Source organism: Mus pahari, chromosome 1 (genome assembly GCF_900095145.1).
Source record: "Mus pahari chromosome 1, PAHARI_EIJ_v1.1, whole genome shotgun sequence".
Taxonomy (NCBI): domain Eukaryota; kingdom Metazoa; phylum Chordata; class Mammalia; order Rodentia; family Muridae; genus Mus; species Mus pahari.
The window spans coordinates 52,421,090-52,447,913 of NC_034590.1; the positions used below are offsets into that span (position 1 = coordinate 52,421,090).

At 48.9% G+C, this 26,824-nt stretch overlaps 3 protein-coding genes across 4 annotated transcripts in view; all 3 read right to left on the reverse strand.

Annotated features, from left to right (window-relative positions):
* Window positions 1–1,276: 1,276 nt before the first annotated feature.
* Wdr73 (WD repeat domain 73) lies at window positions 1,277–11,127 on the reverse strand. The gene is made up of 8 exons (XM_021205692.1): window positions 11,049–11,127; window positions 10,505–10,572; window positions 10,215–10,303; window positions 8,512–8,600; window positions 7,932–7,996; window positions 3,857–4,021; window positions 3,211–3,576; window positions 1,277–1,914 (listed from the first exon to the last, which is right to left on the reverse strand). The coding sequence occupies exons 1-8, from the start codon at window positions 11,087–11,089 to the stop codon at window positions 1,682–1,684; spliced, it is 1,116 nt and encodes a 371-aa protein (XP_021061351.1). The 5' UTR covers window positions 11,090–11,127; the 3' UTR covers window positions 1,277–1,681.
* A 988-nt stretch (window positions 11,128–12,115) lies between these two features.
* Window positions 12,116–14,920, reverse strand: Nmb (neuromedin B). 2 transcript variants are annotated; one of them, XM_021219145.1, is made up of 3 exons: window positions 14,680–14,920; window positions 13,999–14,171; window positions 12,116–12,382 (listed from the first exon to the last, which is right to left on the reverse strand). In XM_021219145.1, the coding sequence occupies exons 1-3, from the start codon at window positions 14,834–14,836 to the stop codon at window positions 12,317–12,319; spliced, it is 396 nt and encodes a 131-aa protein (XP_021074804.1). In that variant the 5' UTR covers window positions 14,837–14,920; the 3' UTR covers window positions 12,116–12,316. The 2 variants fall into 2 exon arrangements, with proteins under 2 accessions (XP_021074804.1, XP_021074813.1); XM_021219154.1 differs by having other exon boundaries at window positions 12,126–12,387.
* A 9,621-nt stretch (window positions 14,921–24,541) lies between these two features.
* Sec11a (SEC11 homolog A, signal peptidase complex subunit) overlaps window positions 24,542–26,824 on the reverse strand; it is a 46,957-nt gene continuing 44,674 nt past the window's right edge. Inside the window, exons 6-7 of the mRNA XM_029535587.1 lie at window positions 25,336–25,393; window positions 24,542–25,071 (exon numbers count right to left, since the gene is read on the reverse strand). Coding sequence (XP_029391447.1) covers window positions 25,021–25,071; window positions 25,336–25,393 — 109 coding nt within the window. The 3' untranslated portion in view covers window positions 24,542–25,020. The remainder of the gene's footprint in view (window positions 25,072–25,335; window positions 25,394–26,824) is intronic.

The following is a 26,824-nucleotide window of genomic DNA, read 5'->3' on the forward strand; positions in this document are numbered from 1 at the left end:
CTGCAGAGATCTTACCTAGGGAGGAAGGGCTCAGCGGCTGAGCTCAGCCTGGTATTTGAGGGAGAGACTCTAGATCTGTATCTACACCTACTGGGAATGGCCTCAGGAGGCTGAGGCAGGAGACTTGTACGTTCAAAGTCTACCTGATTCCTTACACAGTGAATCTGTATCTCAAAAATAAGTAAAATAAAAATGAATTCATTTTACTTTAAAAAGCTGTTAGGTGCTGGGCCCGTGGCTTGGCTGCTGAGGAGCCGTTCGCACACACGGAGCGACTCGGTTCAAATCCCGGTCTCAGCTCTTGGCCATGCAGTGACTGCGTCTGTTCTTTGCTGAGCAGTGGTGGCGCCCACCTTCAATCCCAGCACTTGGGAGGTATAGGCAGGTGGATCTCTGAGTTCGAGGCCAGCCTGGTCTACAGAGTGAGTTCCAGGGCAGCCAGGGCTACACAGGGAAACCCTGTCTCACCACCCCCCCCCAAAAAAAAAAGTGAACAATGGGGGCTGGTGAGATGCAAGTAAGAGCACCGACTGCTCTTCCAGAGGTCCTGAGTTCAACTCCCAGCAACCACATGGTGGCTCACAACCACCCGTAATGAGATCTGACGACCTCTTCTGGTGTGTCTGAAGACAGCTACAGTGTACTTAACTTATAATAATAATAAATCTTTGGGCTGGATTGAGCGGGGCTGACTGGAGAGAGCAGAGGTCCTAAATTCAATTCCCGGCAACCACACGATGGCACACAACCATCTGTACAGCTACAGTGTACTCATATACATAAAATAAATATATCTTTAAAAAAAGATTTATTATAAAAAAGCTGTTAGACTTTTCTTATCCTCAAGTATTTTTTAAGTGATGTGGACGGAAGTGTGTACCCTTACAAATTCATATACTGAAGTCCCAACCCCGAGAGACTAGTCTAGGAACTAAGGTTAAACAAGGTCCTAAGGAAGGGACCCTGGTCCACCACAGAGGAAGACAGGGCTTACTCCAGTCAGCACGCACAGAGGTCACATGTGCGCGAGGAGAGCAACGCGCATCCTTTAGCCAAGCAAAGAGGAATGACTCCACCTTCCCAGCACTTCTTGGTGCCTATACTCATGAGTGTGCACACCCAAGCATATGTATGCATGCATGCGCGTGCGCACACACACACACACACACACACACCAGGAAAAAGTAAAAGAAAGCAGTTGGGACACAACTCAGAACAATAGGCTCAGTACAGTTCAGTCCTGTGTACAAAAACTAAGTAAATTGCTGATTGCTTCTTACTGATATTCTTTTTGTTTATTGGCCCTGAGACATCGATTCCTTCTGTGAGAAAGTTCACACCCACATTCACACTCCAGCTCTCCTGATTCTCACCATGATGCTGTGAAGACAGGAACACAGCCTGCTGCCACACACCTGGAGACGCAGAGCTCCTAGAGGCGATGGCCGCTTCCAGCCATGTTATGCCGGCATCCTACCAACTGTTCTCAGGTAATTTTCTTGTGATGTTCCCCACAGCACTAGGTGGTAGTTACTATACCTTCATTTCACAGGTAAGAAAAAGGGACAAGGGCAGGCTAGCTCGCCTGAAGCCAACGGCTGTGGTACAGTGTGGTCACTCAGAGTCTGCATCAGCCTCTCAAACAACTCCTCAGAGACCCACGAGGGCAGCTGCTGCGTCATCAGGAGGCCTGGAGGTCCACCCAGTCCCACACGTGCAGAGACGAATCACTTGCTGCTGATAACAAAGTTCTGGGTTTTCGAGGGTGCCAGGTATGGGTGGTGACCAGAGGAGCAGAGTCAACGTCATTTCCATCCAGGAAGATGTGGCCTTTGTGAGTGAAGAGAGGCTCTGCTTGGGTTTTCTTTCCATCCCATGATGTGACGTCATAGATTTGTACTGTCCCATCAAAGCCTGGAGAAGAACGTGCAAAGAGAGGTGTGACCCTACTCTTCCTCGGAGGACCTCCTCTATCACAAGACACTCAGAGGCCAGCCACTGAGAAGGCTGCGCCTGCAGCAGTGTGAGGTGTCTCCATGAGTGGCTGTGGACGCCCACCCCATGTCCACATCGTATGTGATAGCTGTACATGCCTGAGGTGCTTGTGTGCACTTAGTCTGTGTGGAATCTGTGAGGTCACCTTGCTGTCATTGTCCAGGCACAGTGTACCTTGTCTTCTGTCAGAGTCTTTTCATTGGCTTGGAACTCACCAATTTGACGAGGCTAGACAGCCATGAGCCCTAGGGATCTGCCTGTCTGTCTCCCTGCCACCACAGCCAGTTTCCCCCACTACACCCACCCCGTACGTACACTGTGTGTGTGTGTGTGTGTGTGTACACTGTGTGTGTGTGTACACTGTGTGTGTGTGTGTACACTGTGTGTGTGTACACTGTGTGTGTGTGTGTGTGTGTGTACACTGTGTGTGTGTGTGTGTACACTGTGTGTATGTGTGTGTGTGTGTGTGTGTGTGTGTGTAGGTTTTCAAGACAGGGTCTCTCTGTGTAGACCGTCCAGCTTTTCCACACAGGTTCTGGGGATTAAACCTAGGTCCTTGACTGCACGTCAAGCTTCACTGAGCTGCACCCTCAACTTCAGCCTGCAACACCTTTATCTTCATAACAGCCATCTCCACAGGAAATGGACGCAGCAGAAACTTTCAAGTTGCTCCAAATCCCAACCCCTCCTCCACCCCTGCTCCTGGAGGAAGCCTCATCTCTCTTCAGTGCTGTCCGCTTGTCCATCTGTCCCTGTCCCACCCTGCTATCCTTCTGTTCTCTCTGGATCCTGGAACTTCCCCTTTGTGTCTGCGACAGACAGACCTTCCCCACTGGCTCCTGGGTGCCCCCGCTGAACACATCCTCCCAGCGAGAACCCCTGGCTTCAGGCGCCTCCTGTATGTCTACAGCTAAAAACACAAGCAGCAAGCGGCTCACTGAGCTGCTGTCTGGTGCAGCCTCTGGTTGTCCCATACCTTACTGTCTACAAGTCTCTCAGTACACCTGAACCTCTGTGCGCCGTGTAAGAGCCACTGGCGGTCACTGCTAGTTCAGTGGTCAGGATGGCTGGGGCCTGCCCTGAGGAATCTGAAGATCACAGTTAGCATTCTGATAGGCAACCTAAACTTCCGCAGCCAGGTTAACTATGGGGCTACAGGTTCCTTCCCAAGCACCTCTGGGAGAGAGCAGTGGAGGGACAGTTTCTCAACAGTACCTGAAATAGCCAAGCAGTTGTCCAGGTCTGGAGCCCAGGTCACCCGCAGCAGCTCTGGGTCAGGGCTGGGTTTGAATACTGGGCACTGGGCTGAGCTCACAGGATGACAGAGATTCCGGGGGTCAAGGAGACAGAGCTGCCCATCTGAGCCAAGGCTGGCAACGCAGGGCCCAGGGCCTTGGCCCTTGTTTCTGACTTCTGCACACCATCTCTCTCCACTAGGGCCAGAGCCGGGGCTGACAGTCTCCAACGGTGCCCACTTCTGGCGGGTGTCCACAAGCCCCAGCCGACCTGAGGTGCCACAGAAAGCGAAGGTATCTGCGTCTAGGACCTGAAGGCTGCTCAAGGCCTCACTGTCAGCTGTACCTACAACACAGAGGGAAAGAAGAAAAGGTGCTGGACTCAGGTGGGTCTGGCGGGTGGCAGGGCTGGAGGGCTGTGCCAGGTTGCCTGGTCACACCCTCTCCTCATCTTGCCAGTCTGCTCTGCTGGTGGCTGCTGGCCCTGGAGGCCAGGGTTGGCACTGTATGCTCCAGGTTTCCCCAGCATCTGGCACAGAAACCCTGAGCAGTGTCTTACAGTGGCTGAGCCTGGCTGAGGGACAGAGCTGGCTGGAGGAGCCAACAGGGGCACACTGTGGCAGTACCTGAGCTGTATGTGATCTTCTGGGATTCTACATCCACAGTCCTCAGGCCGCTGAGCCGCGCCCCGTGGAGGATTCCTGGTGCCTTAGAGCAGAAGACAGACACACGAGGCCAGAGACTCTCCTCTTTGTCCTGCACATCGATGGTACTGACAGCTTCAATGACATCTGAAGCAGAGGGCCAAAGTGCAGGTCAGTGAGGGCGGCTGGTCAGAAACCTGACATTTAGAAGGTCAGGGAGAGAGGGAGCTGAGGGCTGCTGAGCCAGTGCTGAGACAAAGTCGCTCTGGGTTTGTTCCCGTATCTGAGGCTGCCAGCATCCCTTTCCTGTCCTCATTCATTCCCGTAGGAACTGTTTTTGCAAACAGTGTGTCACTGCAGCCATCTTGCAATCACACGGTCCTGACATGTCTGATGGAGGGGAGGAAAAGGAAGGAAAGGACACCCTGCTGATGTCAGTGGCATCTACAGTGAACCGTGACAGAGCACCAAGTTCACGAACCAGTCCTGCTTCTTATAAAATATGCTGCGGCACCTCACGGCCTCACGGCCTGCCAGACCTGGCAGCTCCCAGCTGCACTGCAGATGTCACAGATGTCACAGATGAAAACGGGAAGCCAGGAAGGGCTGCCTCTCAGACAAAATGCAGCAAAGATGCATTTTCAACTAGAGTAAAAGTTTAGTTTAGTTTTCATCTTTAAATATCACCTACTTTGCTTATTATTGTATGTGTGTGCGTGTACCATGGTGTCTGTGTGAAGGTCAGAGAACAACTTGCAGGAAGTCAGTTTTTTCTGTCCACTGTGTGGGTTCTGGGGTTGAATTTAGATTGCCAGATGGTCAGGCTTGGCAGCAAGCCCCTTCGCCTGCTGAGCCATCTTGCTGGACCTTTTTTTTTCTTTTTCTTTTTTTCTTGAGACAGGGTCCTGCTCTGTAGCCCAGATTGGCTGCAAACTCTCTATCCTCCTGTCTCCGTCTCCTAGTGCTGGATTGAAATGTATTTTAGTTTTTATTTGGTTCTCATCTCTGTGTGTCTCCAGCTCAGGCTGCTTGGTTAGCTGACTGTTTCTAGTCTCTGTGTTCTATATCATTTTTTTTTTTTTGTAACGTTTTTGGAGATAGATCTCACTATGTAGAGCAGCAGGCTGGCCTCAAACTCTAACTCACAGAGGTCTCTCTGCCTCTGTCTCCCGAGTGCTGATTCATTTGATACTTCCCTCAACGTCACTTGGAACAGTTTGGAACAAGTATTTGCTGCACAAACTACTAAAAAGAGAGATCTTGTTTTCTGCTTTGTATTTACTTTCTCCAAAACCAGAACTCACTATTTCATGTCCACACTTGTGGAGACAAAGCACTGGGTGCTTTTTCAATTCTTTTAAGTTTTTTGAGACAGGGACTCTCTGTATAGCCCTGGCTGTTCTGGAACTCACTCTGTAGATCAGGCTGGCCTCCAACTCAGAAATCCGCCTGCCTCTGCCTCCCGAGTGCTGGGATTAAAGGTGTGCGCCACCATGCCCGGCTGCGCTTTCAGTTCTAAAGGACAGGCCTTGGTGGGAACAGCAGGTGGATGGTGGAAAAGTGTGTGTTCCCTGCAGACAGTTCTGCACCAGGAGCAGGGACGACTAAGCTCCCATGCTCCCAGGGCATTTCATCCAGACTTCTGAGAAGCACTTGCAACAGACACAACAGCTGAGCCTGGGGCTGTTAGATGGTCTCTAGGGAGCACCGAAAGGCTGCTCTCCTGGGCCACTTCCCTGACTCCCTTACACTGATCCTAAGGAGCCCAAAGCCCCCGGGACCTGCTGCTCTGAGCTGGGAGAGGGTTTTCAGAAGGGAGGAAACCTATTTCAAGGATTTAGCGGGGCTGGCATTACAGTGCAGTGTCAGAGCACTGCCTGGCTTATCTGAGGCCCCCGATGAGCTCTCCATCCAGGACTATAACGGCACAAGCAAGACAAGCCCAGCCTCTCTCCAGTCTGTACCAAAGATATCTTTCAGGAAATCCAATAAGTGAATGGCTTCACAACCACATGAAAGATGTTCAGTGAAAAAAAGCAAACAAAAGCTACAGTGATAAACAGTACCACTCACTAGAATGGCTTCAACAAAAAAGCCAGGGTTAGGGACAAGCGCTTGCCCAACAGGCACGAGGTTTAATCCCTAGGCACTCAGAGACAACAAAAAACGTCGGTGAGCACATGGAAAAATGGTGACTTCTGTACATTGCTCATGGGACAGAAATTAAACCATTTTGTAAAATTGTGTGTGTGTGTGTGTGTGTGTGTGCGCGCGTGCACGCACGCGCCTGCACGAGTTTCTGTGCACATGCCCACAGAGGTCCGAGGAATCAGTCCACGAGCTGACAGTAACAGGACTGTGAGCTACCTGACAAGCAAGCGTGCTGGGAACCCATCCGAGGCCCTCTGCACCGGCAGGAAGAGCTCTAAACCACGGAGCCATCACTACAGCCTCAACTTTTAATTATTTAGAAACAAAACAAATCCCCATAAATTTACCACATAATTCAGCAGTACAAGTTCATATCAAGATTTGTATATTAGGGCTGGAAGAGACAGGGAAAATGCGCCCCACCCATACGAGGGCATAGTGTCAGCGGTAAAAGGGAACACATCATCGATGGGTGCCATAACAGGGAATTCTTGAAAAGCATCTGCTAATGGTCAGAGAGTACAGAGACTCCACTGGTGAGATGCTCTTCAGAATGGGCAAGCCCACGATAGAGAGGACACACCAGTAATATCTGGGCAAGTGCAGGAGAGATTAATAGTAAACGGCCTGACAGATCTTTTTTTTTTTTTTTTTGGTTTTTTGAGACAGGGTTTCTCTGTATAGCCCTGGCTGTCCTGGAACTCACTTTGTAGACCAGGCTGACCTCGAACTCAGAAATTCGCCTGCCTCTGCCTCCCAAGTGCGCCACCATGCCCGGCTGGCCTGACAGATCTTTATGGGAATAATGAAAAATGTGCTAAAAATTGATTTACAGTGATGACTGTAATACTTGACAAATTATCTTTAAAATTATCTTTGAAAGTCATTGAGCTGTACCAAAATCATTTGATAGGTAAAGCATACACCATTAAAACAGCAGCAATAAGCCAGGTGGTGGTGGTGGTGGCACATGCCTTTAGTCCCAGCCTTTAATAGGGAAGCAGAGGCAGGCAAATCTCTGAGGCCAGCCTGGTCTACAAAATGAGTTCCAGGACAGCCAGGGCTACACAGAGAAACCCTGCCTTGAAACATCAGAAAACGGCATCAACAACAAAAAACACCCAGGAGCAACAACAAAACCTACCACAGGTACAGGTAAGCAACACAAGGGACTGGGAACAACCGCGCAGACGAGTGGTGAGAGCAGTGAAGCCTGGGAGAAGTAACAGCTACTGTGCTGACACTCAGTGGGAGCTCTGTGGGAGGCAGGGTGCAGAAGTGGCGGCCCACTTCCTGCTGGGAGATGTCTCTTGATGGAGGAGGGATGGGATGAATGGCTGCATCAGGCTAGAGATACATGTTCTGGTGTCTGTCTGACAAGGACCTGCAGTCCCACTTCCAGTCCCCACGAGGTGACTTCCTAACACTCTAACAAGGGCCAGGATCAACACCTCCTGCTCCTTCTCTGTGCCCCTTGGGAAGCAGTGTGATCTCTGGGCAAGAAACTGCCAGTGAGCATCTTGCTCACTTGTGACTTGCCTTCTCCAGAATTAGCACACTGTAAAGGGAGGGACCTCCACGCCACCTCCTCCAAGAGCTGAGTGCCCCGAGTGGCTCTGGCTCAGCTCCTCCTCTGCCCATGTCCAGCAGAGAGGTCCTGGCTCTCTAGGTGCTCTGCTGGCAGCTGAGGTGCTAAACTCAACTCCTGGAGGAAGTTCAAGGAGGCCCTAGTAGGCCTGTCTGCTACACTGCGGATGCTAACTCATCTTGGTTGCATGTAGTAGACAGAAACTGTGCTGTCCCCTATCCCCTCCCTTAAGTGCTTTTTTACTGGCTCTGCTAAGAGACAGGAGTGTGTGAGTCACTTTCCTAAAACCTCACCTTCCACCCAGTGAACTTCACTTACCGTTGTCCTCTCTGACTTGCCACACTTGTATGTAACACCCTGGAAGTCCACTGGTCACCAGCAACCTGCTCCAGAGAGACGGGAAATCTTAAGAGCAGACATGGAAGCTTGCCCTCCCTGCAGCAGCCTTTCCTCTCCAGCCCACTCGGGAGCCCTGGGACCAGCTGCCCTCATCCAACACACGAGCAGGCTCACCCTGCTTTAGGGACAGGATCACAACTCAAGAAAGCCACAGACTGAGCCCAGGCTGCCACAGGTCATGATGGTCACCTAGAAAGGACACAGTAGGAAGCCTGAACACAGAACCCCGACTAAAACCTGAGCTTTTCTGGCGTCTGTCAGCTCTCAGACAAGCCTCAGAGGTTTTCCCAGTCTGTATTTGGTCCCTGGAGCAACTGCACAGCCTTGTAGGCTCTACTAAGCAAAAGTCTGCTAAGCTAACAATTTCTTCAGATGCCCCAGGTACACCCACCTATGTCTGTATCCTCAAAAGTGGGCACGCTGCTAAAGACAGACGCGGCAGAGCATCCTGCCACCCCCAGAGAATGGAAAGGCTGGGACACAGACAGACTGGCCATACCTGGTATCTGGCACGTGCTTTAGGTCAAAGACGGATCTGTCTGAAAATCCTCCGTGGCGTACTCTGAAGTCCCTCTCTGGGTGTAAGCCCTGAAATCAAAGGGGTGGGGCAGTCAGACTTTCCTTTCCCTTTCTGACGTATCCAGGCAGGGTCTCTGTGTAGCCCTGGCTATCCTGGAACTTGCTCTGTAGACCAGGCTGGCCTCAAAATCAAGAGTGCTGGGATTGGGGCTGGAGAGATGACTCAGCGGTTAAGAGCACTGACTACTCTTCTGAAGGTCCTGAGTTCAAATCCCAGCCACCACATGGTGGCTCACAACCACCTGTAGTGAGATCTGATGCCCTCTTCTGGAGTGTCTGAAGACAGCTACAACGTACTTACATATAATAAATAAATAAATCTTTTTTTTTTTTTTTTTTTAAAGATGCTGGGATTAAAGGTGTGCGCCACCATGCCCTGCTCAGCACTGCTTTTCAGATGAGCGCTAGGGAAGGAGGCATCAAAGTCACTCAGCTGGACCTCGGCAGGGTACATTTACATGTGTAAATATCTATGTGCTCAGCTTCTCTTTTCCCTCCTGCCTATCCCCAAGCCTTTTTCTAGCCTGTCCTAGCTCTTGGATTATGGGGCAAACACAGTTTACACCTTCCTCTCCCACTACAACCAAGATATGTCTTTCTAGTAATAAAGACAAAACAACCATGTAACAAGTGTTCACTCTATTAAGCACATCTGTTTTCCTTCCTTCCTTCCTTCCTTCCTTCCTTCCTTCCTTTCTCTCTCTCTTTCTCTCTCTTTCTCTCTCTCTCTCTCTCTCTCTTCTTGCAACAAGTTCTCTCTAACTAACCCTGGCTGGCTAGGAGCAGCCACTACCTACACTTACATAGCTACCACTCACACATTCTCTCCCCCTAGTTCAAAGACCATTCTTTCTCCACATCATTTAAATGTGCTCCCCAAGGCTCTGCCCTGCCTCCTCAGATCCTACACCTTCATCCCAGGAGACCTTACTCATCCACATGGCTTCCCAACCCCCACATGCTGACGGCTCCCTCATCTATTCTCTGTGAGGGACTGAGATGCTCTGTGAGCACTGCACCACCGGCTACTTCTCATGGCTCTACATTTTTAAAACTTATTTTATGTATGTGGATATTTTGCCTGCTTGCAGATGCTGGATGCCCTGGACAGGAGTTACATAAAGTTGTGAACGGCAGTAGCTGCAATGTGGGTTCCAGGAATCAAACACAGATCCTCTGGAAGTGCAGAGTGCTCTAAGCCCCCCAAACCATCTCTCCAGCCCCCTATGTCTACTTCTGATAAAGTGAGACTGCCCTCTGCCTGCAGTGGCTCTCCTGCGACCACCTGACTGTCCTCAGCATTCATCCCCATGCATAGGAGCCTTGTTCGAGACTTTGGTTTTGTTTTTCTTTTTTGAGACAGGGTTTCTCTGTGTAGCCCTGGATGTTCTGGAACTCGTTCTGTAGACCAGGCTGGCCTCAAACTCACATAGATTCACCTGCCTCTGCCTCTGCCTCCCAAGTGCTGGGATTAAAGGTTTGCACCACCCCCGCCCAGCTCCTTCTGTGGCCTTTAAGGGCTGCCCCAGGTCCTTGTCAGGCGGAATACCTTGTGGATGTAACAGGCACTCCAGAAATGCATAATAAATTGACACATATAATCAGCTTCTCTATTTAAGTTACCTGGTTTTCCTGTACAGAAAGTCTGAGAGGTAAAATCAAATGAAGAATCTCATTTTTTTTCGAACTTTCATAACCAGCAACAAAGACTCCTGAAATAAAACAGTAACTATGACAAAGTGTTAGAAATATTGTAGATCATGGCTGGATTTATAAATTCCCCCAAAGGAGAAATACCTTCCCCATTCTCTGAGTAGCCTTGTGTCAGGGGATGGAAATGGGTCAAACTTTAAAACTTAGCCCAAGAGGCAGAACCCATCTCATCTCGTTTAGTAGCAGGCAAGGTATATTACCTTTGTCACCAATCCACTCAAGGACTCGAGTGGCTCCTGAGAGGTCAAATGCATGGAAGTCTTGGTACCTGCAAGATAGGGATACAAAAATCGCGCAACGCACAGCTAACCAAGAACTGGGAGATGGCTGAAGGACTGGTGGAACCAGGCTCTGGAGTTAGGTAAACACGGGGCTGAACCTTTTCTTCTGCATTTTACTCCCTGGTGTATAGGACTAGGCTGGCCATAAGGAACCAAGCCTTGGTTCCTCACCTGCGGGACTCCCATAAAGTTGATTTCCCCAAGTTGAGATGAACGATCAGGAGAAACCTGCGTTCAAGTTAACCTAGACTCCGGCACAGGGGAACCGGTCATGTGTGCCTTATCAGCCCTCACAAGCGCCGATCTGGTCACATTACTTGCTTACAAAGGACACAGAGTCCCGGAGCTAGAGGCCGGCGGGGATCAGGACCTCCGTCGGTCTGTGCCTGGGCACTGCCCGCGAGGCCACAACGGCCCGCGCCCTCTCCCGTTGCCCATCAGACCCGCCCACGGCCCAATTTACAAGCGCAAAGACTCCACGAGCCAGTCCTCTGCGAGCTCCATAGCAACTGTGGCTTCCGTCGCTCCACTTCCGCCAGCCAGACTTCCAGGGCAGGCGCGCGCTCTCGCGAGGAGAGGGCGTGGTCTTCCGCTGGCTGGGGCGTGGGCGCTCAGGGCTGCCGACGTTTCTTCGGTTCTGTGTACAGAGTCCGGGTGAAAACGACGCAAAAAACCAGATTCATCGATGTCAGTTACAAGCAGGATCGGAGACATCAAATATACCCCTATTGTATATTTAGGATCAAGTATGTGCAGCCAAAGAGCTGTCAGTGTCCCAAAGCCAGGTACCGACTTAATTGGCACTTCAAGTGAACAGTTAATTTAAAAGTTTGTGTGTATTGTCCGTAAAGGATACTTTAGGACTTTTATTTCTTTTTGAAAATGAAAGGAATCTTGTTTAACTGGGGATGTAGCTCAGCTGCTAGAGTGCTTGCCCGGCATGCACGGGGTTAGCTTTTCAGTACCACGTAAAAACTGACAAAAAAAAACCCAGCGCGGTGACCCACGATTGTAATTCCAAGGCACAGGGGATAGAGGCAGGATCAGAAATTTTAGGTCATCATCTGCTGCATAGAGAGTTCGAGGCCAGTCCACGTTACACAAGACACTATCAACAAAGTATCTGGCATTCCAATTTAATTTTTATTCGATAACTTTTGGCAACATGTATGGAGGACCCTACATTCGGAGAAGAAAAAAAAAACACACAGCAGGGCTGGATTCCAGCGTGGTTCTCTCCCGTATGCACCAGGTAGTACACTAAAGTTTGCCATGGGGATCAAAGGTGGGGCGAGTGTAGTATAGTGTAGGTAGCTCCCCATTGCAGGGGAAGAAGCTGCAGAATGAAGCTTTAGGCTGGCAAAGGGTCAGTGCAGCCAACACAATACCTGACTACTGAGAGTTGTCAGGCTGGTGCCATGGTGGGGAGTGACAGGGCTTTTCTAAGACCACCCCAGCTCTCTGAACATGCCACCCTCCAGAGCCCTTCCCTCTTTTCCTCAAATGTGGGTGGAAGGAGAGGCCCAGACATTCTGTGTACAGAGCAGTATTTTTATTCACAACTTCACCAGGGAAGCAAATACAGCAGGAAAGACTTTGTGTCTGCATCAACATTCCTGGTGACCCAACCAGAAATCACAGTAACAGAGTAACACATTTGAGCTTAGGATTTACATCCAGAGGAGAACACTGCTAGGGTTCCATTCGTCAGCTTCCCTGGATGGACACATTCTAAGCCCAGCGTCCTGTTTGTTCCAGTATTGGCATCATTTCTGCAGCAGTGGCTCCAGCAGCCTCCTGTACTGAAGGCAAAGAGGGAAGACTCGAACCTGGAGTCCACAAATCAGGGACATGAGGAGGGCAGCTGCAGGCTCTCAGCTGAGCCTCTGAGTGAGAACCTTTCTCCCTGAAAGACCTCAGGAGTCAGGGGGATTGGTTTTCCCAGAATACAGCCCCAACTTCACAGGGTAGTCATGACAACTAAAGGACATCACAGAAATCAAGCCCAAGGCATTAGACAAGTGTCAGCGACATGCCCTACCCCCCAAGCTCTGCTACAGACCTCACTCTGACTCTCCCTGCCACTGGCCATGGCAGTATTGCTTTCTGTGAGAGTCTCTGGTTGGTCTTGGTATTTCAGACCTTCCAAATAATGTCCCTAGAGGTGATGCGCTCTTCTCTCTCTCTCTCTCTCTCTCTCTCTCTCTCTCTCTCTCTCTCTCTCTCTCGCTTTCCTTAGCTAGCCCAAGCTTTTGCTTTAGGGGTCCCAGGGATGTTTGCTGGGACTGGAGGTAGACCTGCTTCTAAGGAATAAGGAATGTCTCTTCTCTGAGCATGTGCACACTGTGCTAAGCACAGTAGGGATAGGAAGGGCGTCATAGCAAAGTCCTGCCAGAGGACTGGAGGTAGGAGCTCCTGCTTCCAAGAACTTTCTGTGTGCCCAGCACTGGGCTGCACGTGACACGAATGATCTCATCTACTGGGAGATGGGCCTGTTGTTTCTATTTGATGAAGAACACATTTCTAAGGTCCCCTAGCTACTTAGTTAGGTGTGGCCCCAGCATGCATCCTACCCACCCCACTGCCCTCTGTGCACAACGAGTACCAGGGGACAACAGCAGGAGCCAAGCACGGAGGAGCTGCCACCCCACCCGGCAGACACCCAAGGCCTTGAGCACCACAGGTCAATGCTTTACAACCAGCAGTGATTCAAGCCCACTTCCACCTAGGGGACACCAACACTCATGTCTGAAGGCTTTGGGTTTTGTTTTTCCCAAACTCCTGATCTCAAACCATCCTCCTGCCTCAACCTCTGAGGCACTTGGGACCGCAGGCAAGTACACCGTTCTTGGTCTGCAGGGCATGTTGGTTATCACAACTTGGTGAGGAGGGAATGTGCTACTGGCCTCTGGTGGGTAGAGACCAGGGATGCGCTAAGCATCTCAAATGCACAGGACAGCCCTGCAGGGCCTTTACTGCCAGGAGCACTGGCGTTGGGAAGTGGATGGGAGACTGGAAAGCAGGCTGGTTCTGAGTTGTCACCACTGGTCACTTCCCTTCCACCTCTAGGCTGTAGGGATCACAGCTTGGGACACAAGCACAGCCTGGCATGGCAAAGGTGGGCTTGGCTAATACACCGGTTGACAGCTGGGGTGGACAAGGCTGTGTGGCCTGGAGAACGCTCTATTTAAGAGCTAGAATACTCCTAGTCTGCGACACCAGACTGGGGAGGGGCAAGGAGGAACTTTTCTCCCATGCAGTCTGCTGCGTCATTTCCAGTCTTTGGGATATTCCCCTTTTGAGCCCTGGGACCTTGGTTTTCTGGAATCCATTACCGTCTGGCTAGGCAGTCCCACCCTGAAGCCACGCTAAGCGGCAGTTCTTCCATGCTGGTACCGGGGACGGGGGCTTACCTGGATTGGGGGAGCTGGGCCACTGAGGTTCATGCCTAGAGCTTGCTTTCGCAGGAGGATCCTGAGCAGATCATGACTCAGCTGTAGTCTCTGGTCCCTCAGGGTGTTAGGGGGTGCTGTCCCCACCAGTGACAGGCTTGGGGGTTCCAGGCTCTTCTTGCCCATGAAGTGACCTAAGAAAGGAGGTGCAAGGTACATGGAAGCTCGTGATGAGGACCCTATGACCACAGCAAGCTCTGGTCTAGTCTACCTTCCTGGCTCTCACAGAGGGAGGACAAGAAACATTCTCCTCAGCAAGAAGCCACGGATCTCTGGGTGGAGGCAAAGCTGACATTCTCAGCTCTTCCTGACCCGCTGGAGGACAGAAGATGGGTAGATAGCCCAGGACCAGGGAGACTACCTGCCAGGGAAGGAAGTGGAGAAGGTGCCTCTAGATGGATACAGCGAAGACAGAGGTGAGAAGACCTGGCAGTCTGCCTAAGGGGAGGGGGACCGGATCTTAAACTTGCAGAGTGGGTTGTCTTAGCCAAGTCTGTGAGTGCTAGGGTCTCAAGATTCCCATCCGTTAAACTTGCTGAGCCCCCGGCGACTGCAGGAGCTCCGCTACAAAGAGCCTCCAGAAGGTTGAAAAGGAAACTGAGGAGAATGAGGCATGCTTATAGGGGGTCCCCTAACACTTACCGGTCGCCCAGAGGTTGCCCCGAGGGTGCACTCGAATCTTGCTTGCTCGGCTGCGGGGCTCCGGGAGATCCCAGTTGAAGGGAGCGACGCTGGAAGCGAACAATGCGAAGAGCAGGAGACCACGGAGGAGCCAAGAGCTCCCTGCCTGCCGGGTCATGGCTGTGCCAAACAGGCTCTTCTCTGGCACTCTCAGGGTACTAGTTCTCGAAGCCCGCCTTCCAGCCTTTTAAACTACAGTCGGAGCGGAGCCTGCCTTAGGAGCCGAGCGCGCTCCGCCCCAGAGCCCCGCCCCGCAGGCTCCGCCCACACAGCCTTGCATCCCGGTTTCTGTTAGAAACCCACCACACTCGCTTGCTTAAGGCATCATCCCAGGCAAAGGTCACCAAGGCCACCGACACAGCTTTTTGCCATCATGTTGTTACTTCAGTTCTCAAAGCTCCTTGAAAGCTAAAGTAGAACAAGAAGCCCTGCTCTTGGCAGTCTATGTGTTTGGCATCATCCCGCAGAGGAACTCAAATGAAAGAATCCTGTCACCTCCTGTCTCAAACCATCTGAACCTTATTTGCACTGCTTTGCGCTCACAAATGGCACACACTGGGTAACCTGGACAAGTTCTGTGCCCAGAATGGGGACAGAATTATGGGAAGGGAGAGAGGAGCTGCCTCCTAGCAGTGGCACCCTTTAAAGGGCTTGGCTTATACTGTAGGTCAGGTCAGTGGAGAGATTGCCGGGCCAGATGACTTCCCTAGTGTAAAATGGAAATAACCATACTGCCTATTCCTTTAATAGTTTTACATTTTTTTAGTACAACTATTTGTGGTCTGTTTATTTCTTTGTGGTTTCTTTTTGAGGAATGGTCTCTCTGTATAGCCCTGGCTATACAGAACTCACTATGTAGACCAGGCTGGCCTCAAATTCAGAGCTGCTCTTGGAAAATATCTTCAGTCATCAGTGGCACCCCTGAATGATCAGGGGCAGATATGTGCTCCAGCACTGTGGGAGGGGCAGGAGGGACGCCAATTCCCTGTTCCCAAGAGTTCACTTTCTCATTGGAAACTAGGTCAAGGAGTGACTCCTTCACTGCATCATCTGTGCACCTAGCATAATCTTTTTGTTTTGTTTGGGACATGAGCTATGTAGCTCTTCTGTCCTGGAACTCCCTACATAACCAGACTGAGTTGAATTTATAGCAATCCTCCTGTCTCAGGTTCCTAAGTACCAGATTATAGATGTGAGCCACACGACTTGGTTTGCCATCTTTACTGCTATACACAGCTAGCTGAGCAGGGCCAGGAGTCCTACAGATCAACATCCCAGAAGGGGGTCTTAGCATTCTGTGGATGTCAGAGGTAAGCAGCACATTAGGTGTTTTCCTCAATTGTCGTGTGTGTGTGTGTGTGTGTGTGTGTGTGCCCATACTTGGAGGCCAGAGGGTCAGTTCTTACCTTCTGCTTTGTTTGAGGCGGGGTGTCCTTGTTTCTGCTGTCTATCATGTAGTTCAGTTTAGCAGGCCCACAGATTCTGGGCTATTCTCCCATCCATCTCTCTCATCTCACCACAGAGAACACTGACTACATGTATGTGTCAGTACATACGGTTTGTCATGTAGGTTCTACTAATCTGAACTTAGCTCAGCCTTGTGGCTGCTGTAAGTGCTTTTATCTACTGCATCATCTCCCCAGCCCACACCTTATTTTTTTGAGGTGGGGTCTCTTGCTGAAACTGGAGCTCACTGACTCAAGCCTTGCTGGCCAGCAAGCCTAGGGACCCTCCTCGCTTGACCTTCCTAGCACTGGGATTTTAGGTGCTGGCCCACACCCCTGGCTTTGCATTTGGTGCTGGGAATCTGAACTCAGTCCTCATACTTGCATGGCAAGCACTCGTCTAAGCTGAGCCTTCATCCCCCGGGCCCATGGGAGTTTTCTAAGTCTGTGTTACTGAGGTTCTGGAGTGTGGCACACGGGACAGTGACAGTCCATTTCTGGCCCTGGCTTTTCCCTTCCATCTCCTTGCTTCTCACCCCCAACCTGACATTCACACCTCCCTGCTTTCTTGTCACAGCTTAGCCGTGGTGTTCAGATATAGCTCTTATCACCTTCCCATAATAGTCATTCCCTGTGTGGCTGCCTCCCGCCTTTCTGCATCCATCGCATGCTCAGACTGTTGCTTTGGTCCATGGATGTAGAAACCAAAGGAAACAGTGCTGACTTTAGTGAGTGCTACTCCCTTAAAGGCTTGAAGGAACTCACCTGACAAGCTTTTCTCTTACGTCACTTTCAGAGATCACCTCCGAGGCTGCGCTACTTGTCATGACACCTCTGGGGCACTGCTGCATGTACCCAAAGCTGTGAGAACACACACAGCTTCCCCTAACACACGCACGCCCATTTTCCCATGCCCGTATCCTCTCAGCACCAGGGTGAGTTCTGAGTTCTCTGGGGGCAGAGCTAGTGACACCGCCTCTCCAGGCTCACTGCTCTCCTGCACGAGACACTGAGTTCTGTTCTCACAGGCTCACGGATATGACACACACAGCAAGCCAGGAAGCTGCTACTCAGTGAAGAGAGCGAGAGCCCAGGATGCCGGGAAGCCCTGCAAAGTGGGCAGGCCAGGCAGTGGCCCTAACTGTGCACAGAACATTGGTACATTTAAGGTGACAGTTACACACTGAAGTAATACTTTCAGCCCCAAAGAGGGTTTCTAAAAATGTTTTTAGATTTTAGAACTTACACTCACTATCTGTGGCTGGCCTTGAACTCAAAATCCTCTTGCTTCAACCTCTCCAGTGCTGGGATGTGTGCCACATAACTGAGTGTCCAAAGAGGTTTAAATACTTGGGAATCTGGTACAGAACCCCACAATTCTAAGAGATTTGATAATCTGAGCCAACCCGAGGAAGAGAGAGCTTTGCAAATCTACGTTTTCTGCAGTAGCCCACTCAACTTCCAAAGACAGGGCAGGGTAAGGCTCCCAGTGCAGCAACGTGTACTGGGAAAGAGCAGACCTCTGCTGTGCACAGACCTTGCAAAGACAGTGCAAACGCCTGAACTCTGCTTTCTCTCCTGGGTGGAACAGGTTACTCTGTAGCTTGTTAAATAGGAAACAATACCTCTTGCCTTTGCAGCCATCGTTAGAGCAGCAGCCCAGAATGAAGCTCAATCCCTTTGTGAGTTCTGACTGAAGCTATTATGTGGCATTTCAGTGCACCCGCTCACGTTCACAAGAACATGATGTCTTCCCCTCTCCAAAGGCTGAAACAGAAGTATAGTGCCCATTTGATAGGAAGATGAAGTTCAGGTTGTCTGAGGACACCACAAAGGTCAGCAGATTACAAGGCGGTCCAGGTGCCCAGAAAGCACTGTGTCATCTACACTGAAAAGGTGTGGTCCAGAGAGAATAATGGCATAACCATCCACGTGGGCATCCACCCCAGCACGGTGGGGATCCCCAGGCTAAAGTGACAAAGACAGGAAGTCCTAGAAGGAAAAGCCCAGTGCCGCCCAGCAGGAAAGGAGAAGGGCAAACCCAAGGATGATGAAGAAGATGCAGGGGAAGAAGCCCATCATGCACAGCTTCCATTACAGCCTGCCTATGTGGAAGAAACAGGAAAGGCTACAAGTTTGTAATAAATTGTAAAGTGCTTGCAGTAGAGCAGACGGTGGGGTCCCAGGAAAAGCAAAGTCCATCACTGGGAATCGTTCACTCCTTAGTGAGACCCGAGTGTCCACACAACAGAGCACAGCCCTGCCCAAAGCATGCCAGTGACACCCTGGTTCCTAAATCAAAATGCCAATGCACCTACATCACTTCTTTTTTTTTTTCTTTTTTGTTTTTTTGAAGCAGGGATTCTCTGTGTAGCCCTGGCTGTCCTGGAATTCACTCTGTAGACCAGGCTGGCCTTGAAAGCATCTGCCTGCTTCTGCCTCCCAAGTGCTGGGATTGAAGGCATGCACCAGCACTACCTGGCTCTTTTTTCGTTTTCTTCTTCTTCCTCCTCCTCCTTCTTTTTCCTCCTCTTTTTTTTTTTTTTTTAAAAAAAAAAAATTTTTTTTGCCTGCTTCTGCCTCCTACATGCTGGTGTGGTGGGATTACGGGTGTGGGCCTCCACACTTGGTATTACCTCAATTCTTGACCAGTTCTGAGAAAGAATTCTGTAGCACCCTGGTTTTGGCTTGAATAGATTGGTAGGCTGAGAGCTTGACCAAAGCTTGATGTTAGCCTAACATAAAGGTCTGAATATAAATTTGTCTAATTAGACTTCTTGAATTAAAGCAGGAACCAGGCTTACCAACCCAAATAGATGGGGCAGTTAAAGCCATGGTTGTTGTGAAGTGACTGAAAGTGGGCAGAGGCATGCTGGGGATGCCTAGACAGGCATTTGTCAGCCACAGTGAATAGTTCCATTGAACTGTATATGAGAACTAGACAAGCTTCAGAAAAACCAGGGTAACAAGGCAAAATGTTCCTGACTGATTGGAGTAAGAGACTGGGGCAGGAGTGTCAAGGTAATGACAAAATCAGATTTCTATTTCCTGAACACACCTCCACGGATTCAGGAGTTTACAGATCATCATAAGGAAAGCTCAAATATCTGACAGATGTGGCTTTTGGGTTTGTTTGTGTTTTGAGACTGGGTCTCATGTAGCTCAAGTTGGCCTTGAAATCACTGTTTGTAGCTAAGGCTGGGTCTTAAATTCCCGATGTGGCTGCCTCCACTTCTCCGTGTGCCAGGATTACAGTCACAGGCTGCCATACCCATTCAGGAGGTGGCTTTCTATAGATGCTGCCAAACTAACTACACCGAGAGGCTTCTGGGAAACAGCCTCAGCAAGGTGACCAGGCTAACCTGGGCAGGGATTACTACATAACACCACAGGGTGGCCTAAGAGTTCCCTGTCCTTGGAAAACCATTCTGAACTTTCTGTTGTTGTTGTTGTTGTTGTTGTTACAACAGGGTTGCTCTGTGTATCTATCCCTGGCTGTCCTGGAACTCACAGATATGCCTCTGCCTCCTGAGTGTTGGGATTAAAGGTATGCATTACCACCACCCAAATTTCTTTTTATTACATTTTATGTCCTATCTATAAAGCCCAGGAATAGCAGTTTCCTTCTTTGTACCAGAGTCTAGGAAACCAAGAGTCAAAAGATACAGATTTCTTCCAGCAGACAACAGAGTCCTTTACCATCTTAGGTTTTATGTAAGGCAACTGACTTCAGACCTGGTTTTATCCATTTCCGCTTCAACAATAATGTCTTCAGTTACAATTTTATAATTTATCACATAATACTAGCTTTATCTGTACAGAATAAGACAAGTATTTAAATAAATTTAAAATTAAATAAAATACTGTATCAGGCACTAGAGGATACCCAAAGATGAATCCAAAACCAGACCTGACCTGGCCTGAAGGAATCAACCCACAGTCCGGTGGGAAGAGGGACACAGAGGCAATGTTAGAGAGGACAAGGACAAGCACTGGGCAGTCTGAAGCAGGACACATCACCCCGACTCATCAAGAGTAAGCAGGACTCCATTGGAAGCCCCCTCCCTAGCATCGTTTGTGATCACACTAGGCTCCTCTGTGGGAAAGGCTGAGACACGTCCCGCCCACCAAGGCAGAGTTCTGAAAGGTCACCAAAGACTGCTCTTTACCTCTGTAGCTGGGTCTCACTGGAAATCCGACACAGCAGATGTTCAATAAGCATCTGCTGAATGAGTGAGAAAATTCTTAGCTGCACTCCAGGCAGTGACCAGCATAAGCAACGCTGGCAAGTCCACATGGTAAGAGCCTGTGGATGCGGAGATGGGGTCTGAGGAGAGCTCTGAGGAGAGCTGAGACAGGAGAGTCCTGAGTGAGGCTTCCAGTCAATCTTGGGAGGAATGTCTTCACAATTTGTGGTCAGCCTTGATCATTTTAGTCTCAATAACATTCCTTGATTAAATAGCATTTTCTATATCCAGACCATACTTTACAACAACACCACAGGCCCTGGTATTGTTCAGTTCCAGCATCAGAAAACAGTGATAAAGGTCCAGACAGGCAGAAAATGGCTCAAAGGGCACCCTAAGGAAGGGCGAGTCCATGGGGCCAGCTACAATTAGCTCATCCCTCGAAGCTCAACAGTGTTAGAACACTGTCATAAGAGGAGTGACAGCAGATGATGGAAGTCTCCCCCATGTGATAAGCACTAAAGCACTATGCCAGAGAGCCTCTGTGCAAGTCCCCAGAAAAATACACAAGCAATCAAGAAAGCCGAGGCTCTCAAAACCTACGACTCCCTAGGTAAAGTGACAAATGTCAACAATCCAACCAATAAAGAGAACACAGGGCGAGTCTGCAGGCATACAGAAATAAGAAAGCAGAATTAACATTAAAGGGTACTCGTGTGCTGCTTAGATGGAACCAGGGTGAGAGGAAGTTTTCAGATTCGAATTTGGCAAGGCCAATAGAGAATGTACTTACTAAATAACAGGAAAGTACAAATCACTTTAATGATTCATACGCTCTGCTCACAATAACACTAATCTAAGACTATGCCTCTGCTTCCAGGGCATGACTATACCCAGCACTTAATATACGCTGCTTCACGCTGCGGGAGAAAGAGAGTACAGTGTCTATGAACGAGGCTCCTGCGGCAGAGGAACTCACAACTCGCCAGCAATCCTGAGACGATACCCCAAATCCAAAACACTGTAAAGCTGTCAAGGATCAGCAGCAGAGAAACAATTATGTCTAAAGATGACGAGCTTCAGACTAGCACAGAGGAGAGGAAGAGGCAGTACGGTGAGGACATCATGGACGATGGCCTGGAGATGCTCATTCAGCACTAGCTGCATCCAAAGCCTGAGCTGAGCTGGCATGCAGGACAGAGGTAGAATGAAAACAAGCCATCTGCTTCACTCACAGTATACTTCTGAAGTGAGAGGCACACACCCTCAAAGGAATGGTCCCCACAGCCGGGATCAGATCATGGGGGCGGGGGACGCCGCAGGATAGAGAGGAATAAACAAGGGCAGGGCGAGTGGTACTTAAGCAACAGGAAGTGGTAATTGCTAATGAGAATGGATGGCAAAGGGAGAGGCGGGCTTAGTAGGGAGACACTCAGGAAAATGTTTCACCTAGCACCTCCCTGAACATGTGAGAACTGGCCATGGAAACTCGAGTCCCAAAATGGGAAGGTCGGTCTGGAGGGATGGTTCAGAGGTTAAGAGCACTGACTGCTCTTCTGAAGGTCCTGAGTTCAAATCCCAGCAACCACAGGGTGGCTCACAGCCATCAGTAATGAGATCTGACGCCCTCTTCTGGTGTGTCTGAAGACAGCTACAGTGTACTTACATCTAATAAATAAAAATCTAAAAAAACCCCAAATCACAAGCAAAAAAACAAGTGGGAAGGTCAAGTCAGAGGTGTGGGACCAGAACTAAGGAAATGACAATCTAATAGCTGGAGTTATGAGAGCCAAGAAAGCCCCCAAATATCAAATTCCAATGTAAAGTCTTATTAGTTCTTATCCCATTTCCAATTCCTTCCAGTGGCTGCCCCCCCCCTCCACTAATCTTGCCAAACCCCAAAGAACTGGGAAGTCAATTCAATTACGAGTTGTTTCTCTGGCATTTCTTGTATTTTCATTTTGGTGAATTGGGTCTCAACACGACACCCAGGTGGTCCCAACCCCACAGGCTCAAACGGTTCTCCTGCCTCAGCCTCCTGTGTGGTTTGGACTATAAGTGTGGATATGTGATGTGCCTGGCTTATTTCTTACATTTTTCTATGTTTTAAGATTTATTTTAAATTGTGTATGCGTACATGAGCGTAGTGGCCCAAGAAGACCAGAAAGTGTGGGATTTCCTGGAGCTGGAGTTATGGGCAGCTGTGAGCTGCCATGTGGGTGCTAAAAACCTAAGTCTTCTGCAATAGCAGTAAGTACCCCAATGAGCATTCTGTCTCCAACCACCACCAAGAATCATTTTAATTTATATTTTCAAAAAGCTCAAAATGTTTTTTAGTTTAAAGATTTATTATTCTTGGGCTGGTGAGATGGCTCAGTGGGTAAGAGCACCTGACTGCTCTTCCGAAGGTCCAGAGTTCAAATCCCAGCAACCACATGGTGGGTCACAACCATCCGTAGCAAGATCTGACGACCTCTTCTGGAGTGTCTGAAGACAGCTACAGTGTACTTACATATAAAAAATAAATAAATCTTTAAAAAAAAAAGATTTATTATTCTTGAAAGATATATTTTTATTTACACATGGTGTGTGTGTGTGTGCACTTGTGAAGGCAAGAAGACAGCACTGGATCCCCTGGAACTGGAGTCCCACGTGGCTGTGAGCTGCCTCATGTTGGTGCTGGGAACTGAATTCAAGTTCTCTAAAGGTGCAGTGTATGCTGTTAACCAAAAACCACCTCTCTAGCCTTTATTTTTTTTTTTTTTGTGAGTGTTTTGCCTGAATGTATGCATGAATACTGTATGTTGTCAGTGCCCATGGAGGTTAGAAGAGGGCATCAGGTTCCCCATGGAACTGGAAACACAGGTGGCTGTGAACGGCCATGAGGAAGCTGAGAGAGGTCTGACAGAGCAGGTCCTCTGTAAGAACAACCAGTACTCTTAGTGCTGAGTCATGGACTCTCTAGCTCCCCAAATCTTAGTGTTTAGTCTTATGTCTTAGCTTTCAAAAATATAAAACATGGGAACATAACAACTCCCCTCAAAATAATCTTCTTACTTTGGGCTAACAGAATGACTCAAGTGTGTTAAGAAAAATGTGGCCTTTGTAATAGAAGCTTCTAGCAAAGGAAGGGAGAAGAGCTAGAGCAGTGATCAGAAAGAACAGGCGACCATCAAGGACGGACAGAGGAACAATCCCTGCCATGCACTCAAGAGGCAGTCTGAACACGCGTGGATCACGGGCAGTAAGTTTCTCAGGCTGAGAAGGCCACCTGTTAGGAGCTGGTATCATTGAGCACCATATGCAAAGTTTGAAGGCTAAGGCCTAGTTAATGGTCTCAGGTAGCAGTATTCTATACAGAGAAGGCCCTGGGAACTTGCCTATTCCACTCCATTAGCACAACAGCACAGGCTGTCACCTCAGCTGAAGAAACAGAAGCTGAGTGCATGCTTGCTTAAGATTTCACATTAAACAAGAAAGGCAGAATTACAAGTATTTTGTGTTACTGCATATTGGTTTACCCTAATTCTGATTTCAAAATGAAAAGAAAATACAATTGAGCTTTTAGTCACTACTCAAGCCTGCCTTAGAGAAAAAAAATGCAAAAGCAGCCACTTAAACGAAAGGGTTTAGGCAAATGAGAATTAGAGAGAGTAGGGTGCTGGCACGCCCTATGCACAGCTTGCCTCATTCAAATGCTAACACATCACAGAGTAGGTGAGAGCGCCTACAGTGGACAAAGGTCAGGTGTCTTTGCAGCCAGGTGAGATCTCTCTGGACCTCTCAGTACCACCATCTGGGATTATACATATCTGAGTCACACCTTAGTGAAGAATTGATTGTGACTAAGACATTTCCTATGAACGTCAATGGCTACTTTGGCTTTACAGAAACAAAAACAAACCTAGATAAACCCTGTTAATATTCGGTCAACTATCACAGCTGAAGGACTGTTTATACTACAGCCTTTCCTCCTAAATTTAGCCCAGGCTGGCCTTGAACTCAGAATGTAGTTGAGGATGGCCTACAACTCCTGACCCTCAGTTTCTGGTGCTGAGATATTCCAGGAGCTGGGATAACAGGCATGTGCTGCCACGCCCAGTCACATCAAAGCCATACCCATAATGGGTACTAAGAACCAGTCAAGAAAGGCACATTTCAGGAGCTTTCCCAACAAACAGAATTCAGGGAAAGGGGTTCAATGTGCAAAGTCTTTTATTTAAAATTTTGAAAAGTTAAGATTTATGACCGCCTCAATATGTGCCATTCCCACTGTAAGGAGGAACGACAGGTTTGAACTCATGCAGAGCTGTGTTTTCATTTACAGAACTCTGTAGGCACTTTTAAAGTGAAGCTTGGCTTCAAAATACAAACACTGGGGGCTTTGGCTCAACCTTTTAATATAAAAAATTCACTGATGTACAAAAATGTGAGAGTGACAATGATAACATATGAAACCCTGTGATTGACAGTCCCCTTGTGTGCACTCCATGATGCACATGCACCCGCCCACACATCCTCGGGTGTGGAAACACAAAGTAATGCAAACCAGTGCTACCAAGAAGTGCCAACATGTGTGTCCGAAAATCCGCCAATCACAGATCAGGATCTACTCCAACATTCAGTAACAACAAGCACAGCAGCTTCCTAGGAACAGGGAGTCCGACTTCTTACTCACGATGGACCAGCACAAATAAACCGAGCAGAAACAGTACTGCATACTAAAAAGGGAAACAGGAACACATGTCAGGGAGGCTTCCAATACTCCCGAAGTCTTCATCATCATAAACTCAATTGTGACCAGGATCAATTACTAAACTACATTATTCTTTCATGCTGTAATACATTTAACAGTCTCCAAAGGTAAACAAAAGGTCACTGGAGGAGCTGGCTGAATCCAGGGCCTCACACATTAAGCATGCGTGCTGCTGAGTGCCACACTCTCATCAGTTCACTTCTAATCAAACATACAGTTGTGTTCTCACCTTAAATTTAGGATAGTCATTCATGAGGATTGTCACAATTCCAATATAGGGAACAAACCTGGAAAAACAAGTAAACAACTTATGGTCAGAGAAAACACCCTAGCTGAAGCAGCTGCTAATGTTGACTGTTAATCACCTGTAACTGCCAGAGTACTGATTTTCAGTTCACAATGTCCACTTGCATACATTATATTTGTTCCTTTCAATAGCCTGTTACAAGGAAGTTAGGATTATTACCATTTTATAGATGAGGAAACAGGATCACGCGCCCGAGGTGCATGGCTTGTGTGTGGCAGAAGCAGTCAGTACCAGACCAGAGATCTTAGGTCTCTAGTTGATATCTCCAATGCTAAAGCTGGGTGTGGCCTCATAGCCATTAGGGAGCTGCCAATCTTGGTGGAGAGGTAAGGCAGAAAGCAGCACACTGCAAAGTACTTCATGTCAGGTAGTCACTGAACAGAGAGCTCAGGGCCCCACCACTCACTCATTTAACCATGGTCTGGCTTTGGCCCTCTTAACCCTGACTCTTTTTTTCAAGACTGGGTTTCTCTGTGTAGCCCTTGAACAGCCCAGGCTGGCCTCGAACTCAGAAATCCGCCTGCCTCTGCCTCCCAAGTGCTGGGATTAAAGGCGTGCGCCACCACGCCCCGCACAATGCGTGCTCTTACCCAGCTCTCCAGCCTACAACTTGCTCTTGAAATCCTTTCTCTTTTGCTTCAATAACTCATACACCTACTATTTCTATACCCACCTCCAGACTGCTGTATCTGTACTTTCATTTCTTCCTCAAACTGGAATTAGAGATGGGTGACCAAGCCCACCCTGCGTTTACATGGGCTCTGGGGACCTGAACTCAGATACTTACATTTGAGTTGCAAGCACTTTTAACCACTGAGCCATCTCACCAGTCCTGTGCTCCCACTAGCTTGCTTTCTCTCCATCCCCTCAAACTGAGCAGAAACACCTGGTGACAACTCTTAATGCACTCCATACACTTGCCTTTAAGGTCTTTGTCACAATTTTTAGAACTTTGTTGTTCTAATTATATGGTATCTGCCTCCCCTCTGACTCTCTCAGAGTAGAGATCTTGATCTCCCATAACCTCAAGGCCTTGTACACCCAACCTTCCAGCCAACACGTACAGGCGCACATGTGCATGCATGTGTGCTCATACTCCCACACCAAGTTTCACCACGCTAGAGATCAAACTCAGGGCTTTATCCAGGCCAGGCACTGGCTCTATGGCTGAACCTCGCCTTTGGCCCAACACTGCCTGATGGAATGTTTGAATAGGTTTTTCTTTTCAGTTTCTCCAGAGTTTAAAATCTTCTTTCTATGTAAGATACCTTAACACTGTAAGACTTCAGAGCAGGGGCTGGGCTAGTGGTACACATATTTAATCCTAACCCTTGGTAGGCAGAGGCAGGTGGATAGATCTGAGTTAAAGGCTAGCCTGGTCTACATATCAAGTTCCAGCTCAAATAGTGCT

Excerpts from the sequence above, each read along its gene's own strand:
- Wdr73 (XM_021205692.1), bottom strand. The coding sequence starts at position 11,089 with ATGGAGCTCGCAGAGGACTGGCTCGTGGAGTCTTTGCGCTT. Across the intron at positions 8,601-10,214 it reads TTTCTGTACAGGAAAACCAG|GGCTTACACCCAGAGAGGGA; the intron begins GTAACTTAAATA and ends CTTTGATTTCAG. Across the intron at positions 1,915-3,210 it reads CAACTGCTTGGCTATTTCAG|GCTTTGATGGGACAGTACAA; the intron begins GTACTGTTGAGA and ends GTTCTTCTCCAG.
- Nmb (XM_021219145.1), bottom strand. The coding sequence starts at position 14,836 with ATGACCCGGCAGGCAGGGAGCTCTTGGCTCCTCCGTGGTCTCCTGCTC. Across the intron at positions 14,172-14,679 it reads GGGCAACCTCTGGGCGACCG|GTCACTTCATGGGCAAGAAG; the intron begins GTAAGTGTTAGG and ends CTCCTTTCTTAG. Across the intron at positions 12,383-13,998 it reads GCCCAGCTCCCCCAATCCAG|GAGGCTGCTGGAGCCACTGC; the intron begins GTAAGCCCCCGT and ends CCTTCAGTACAG.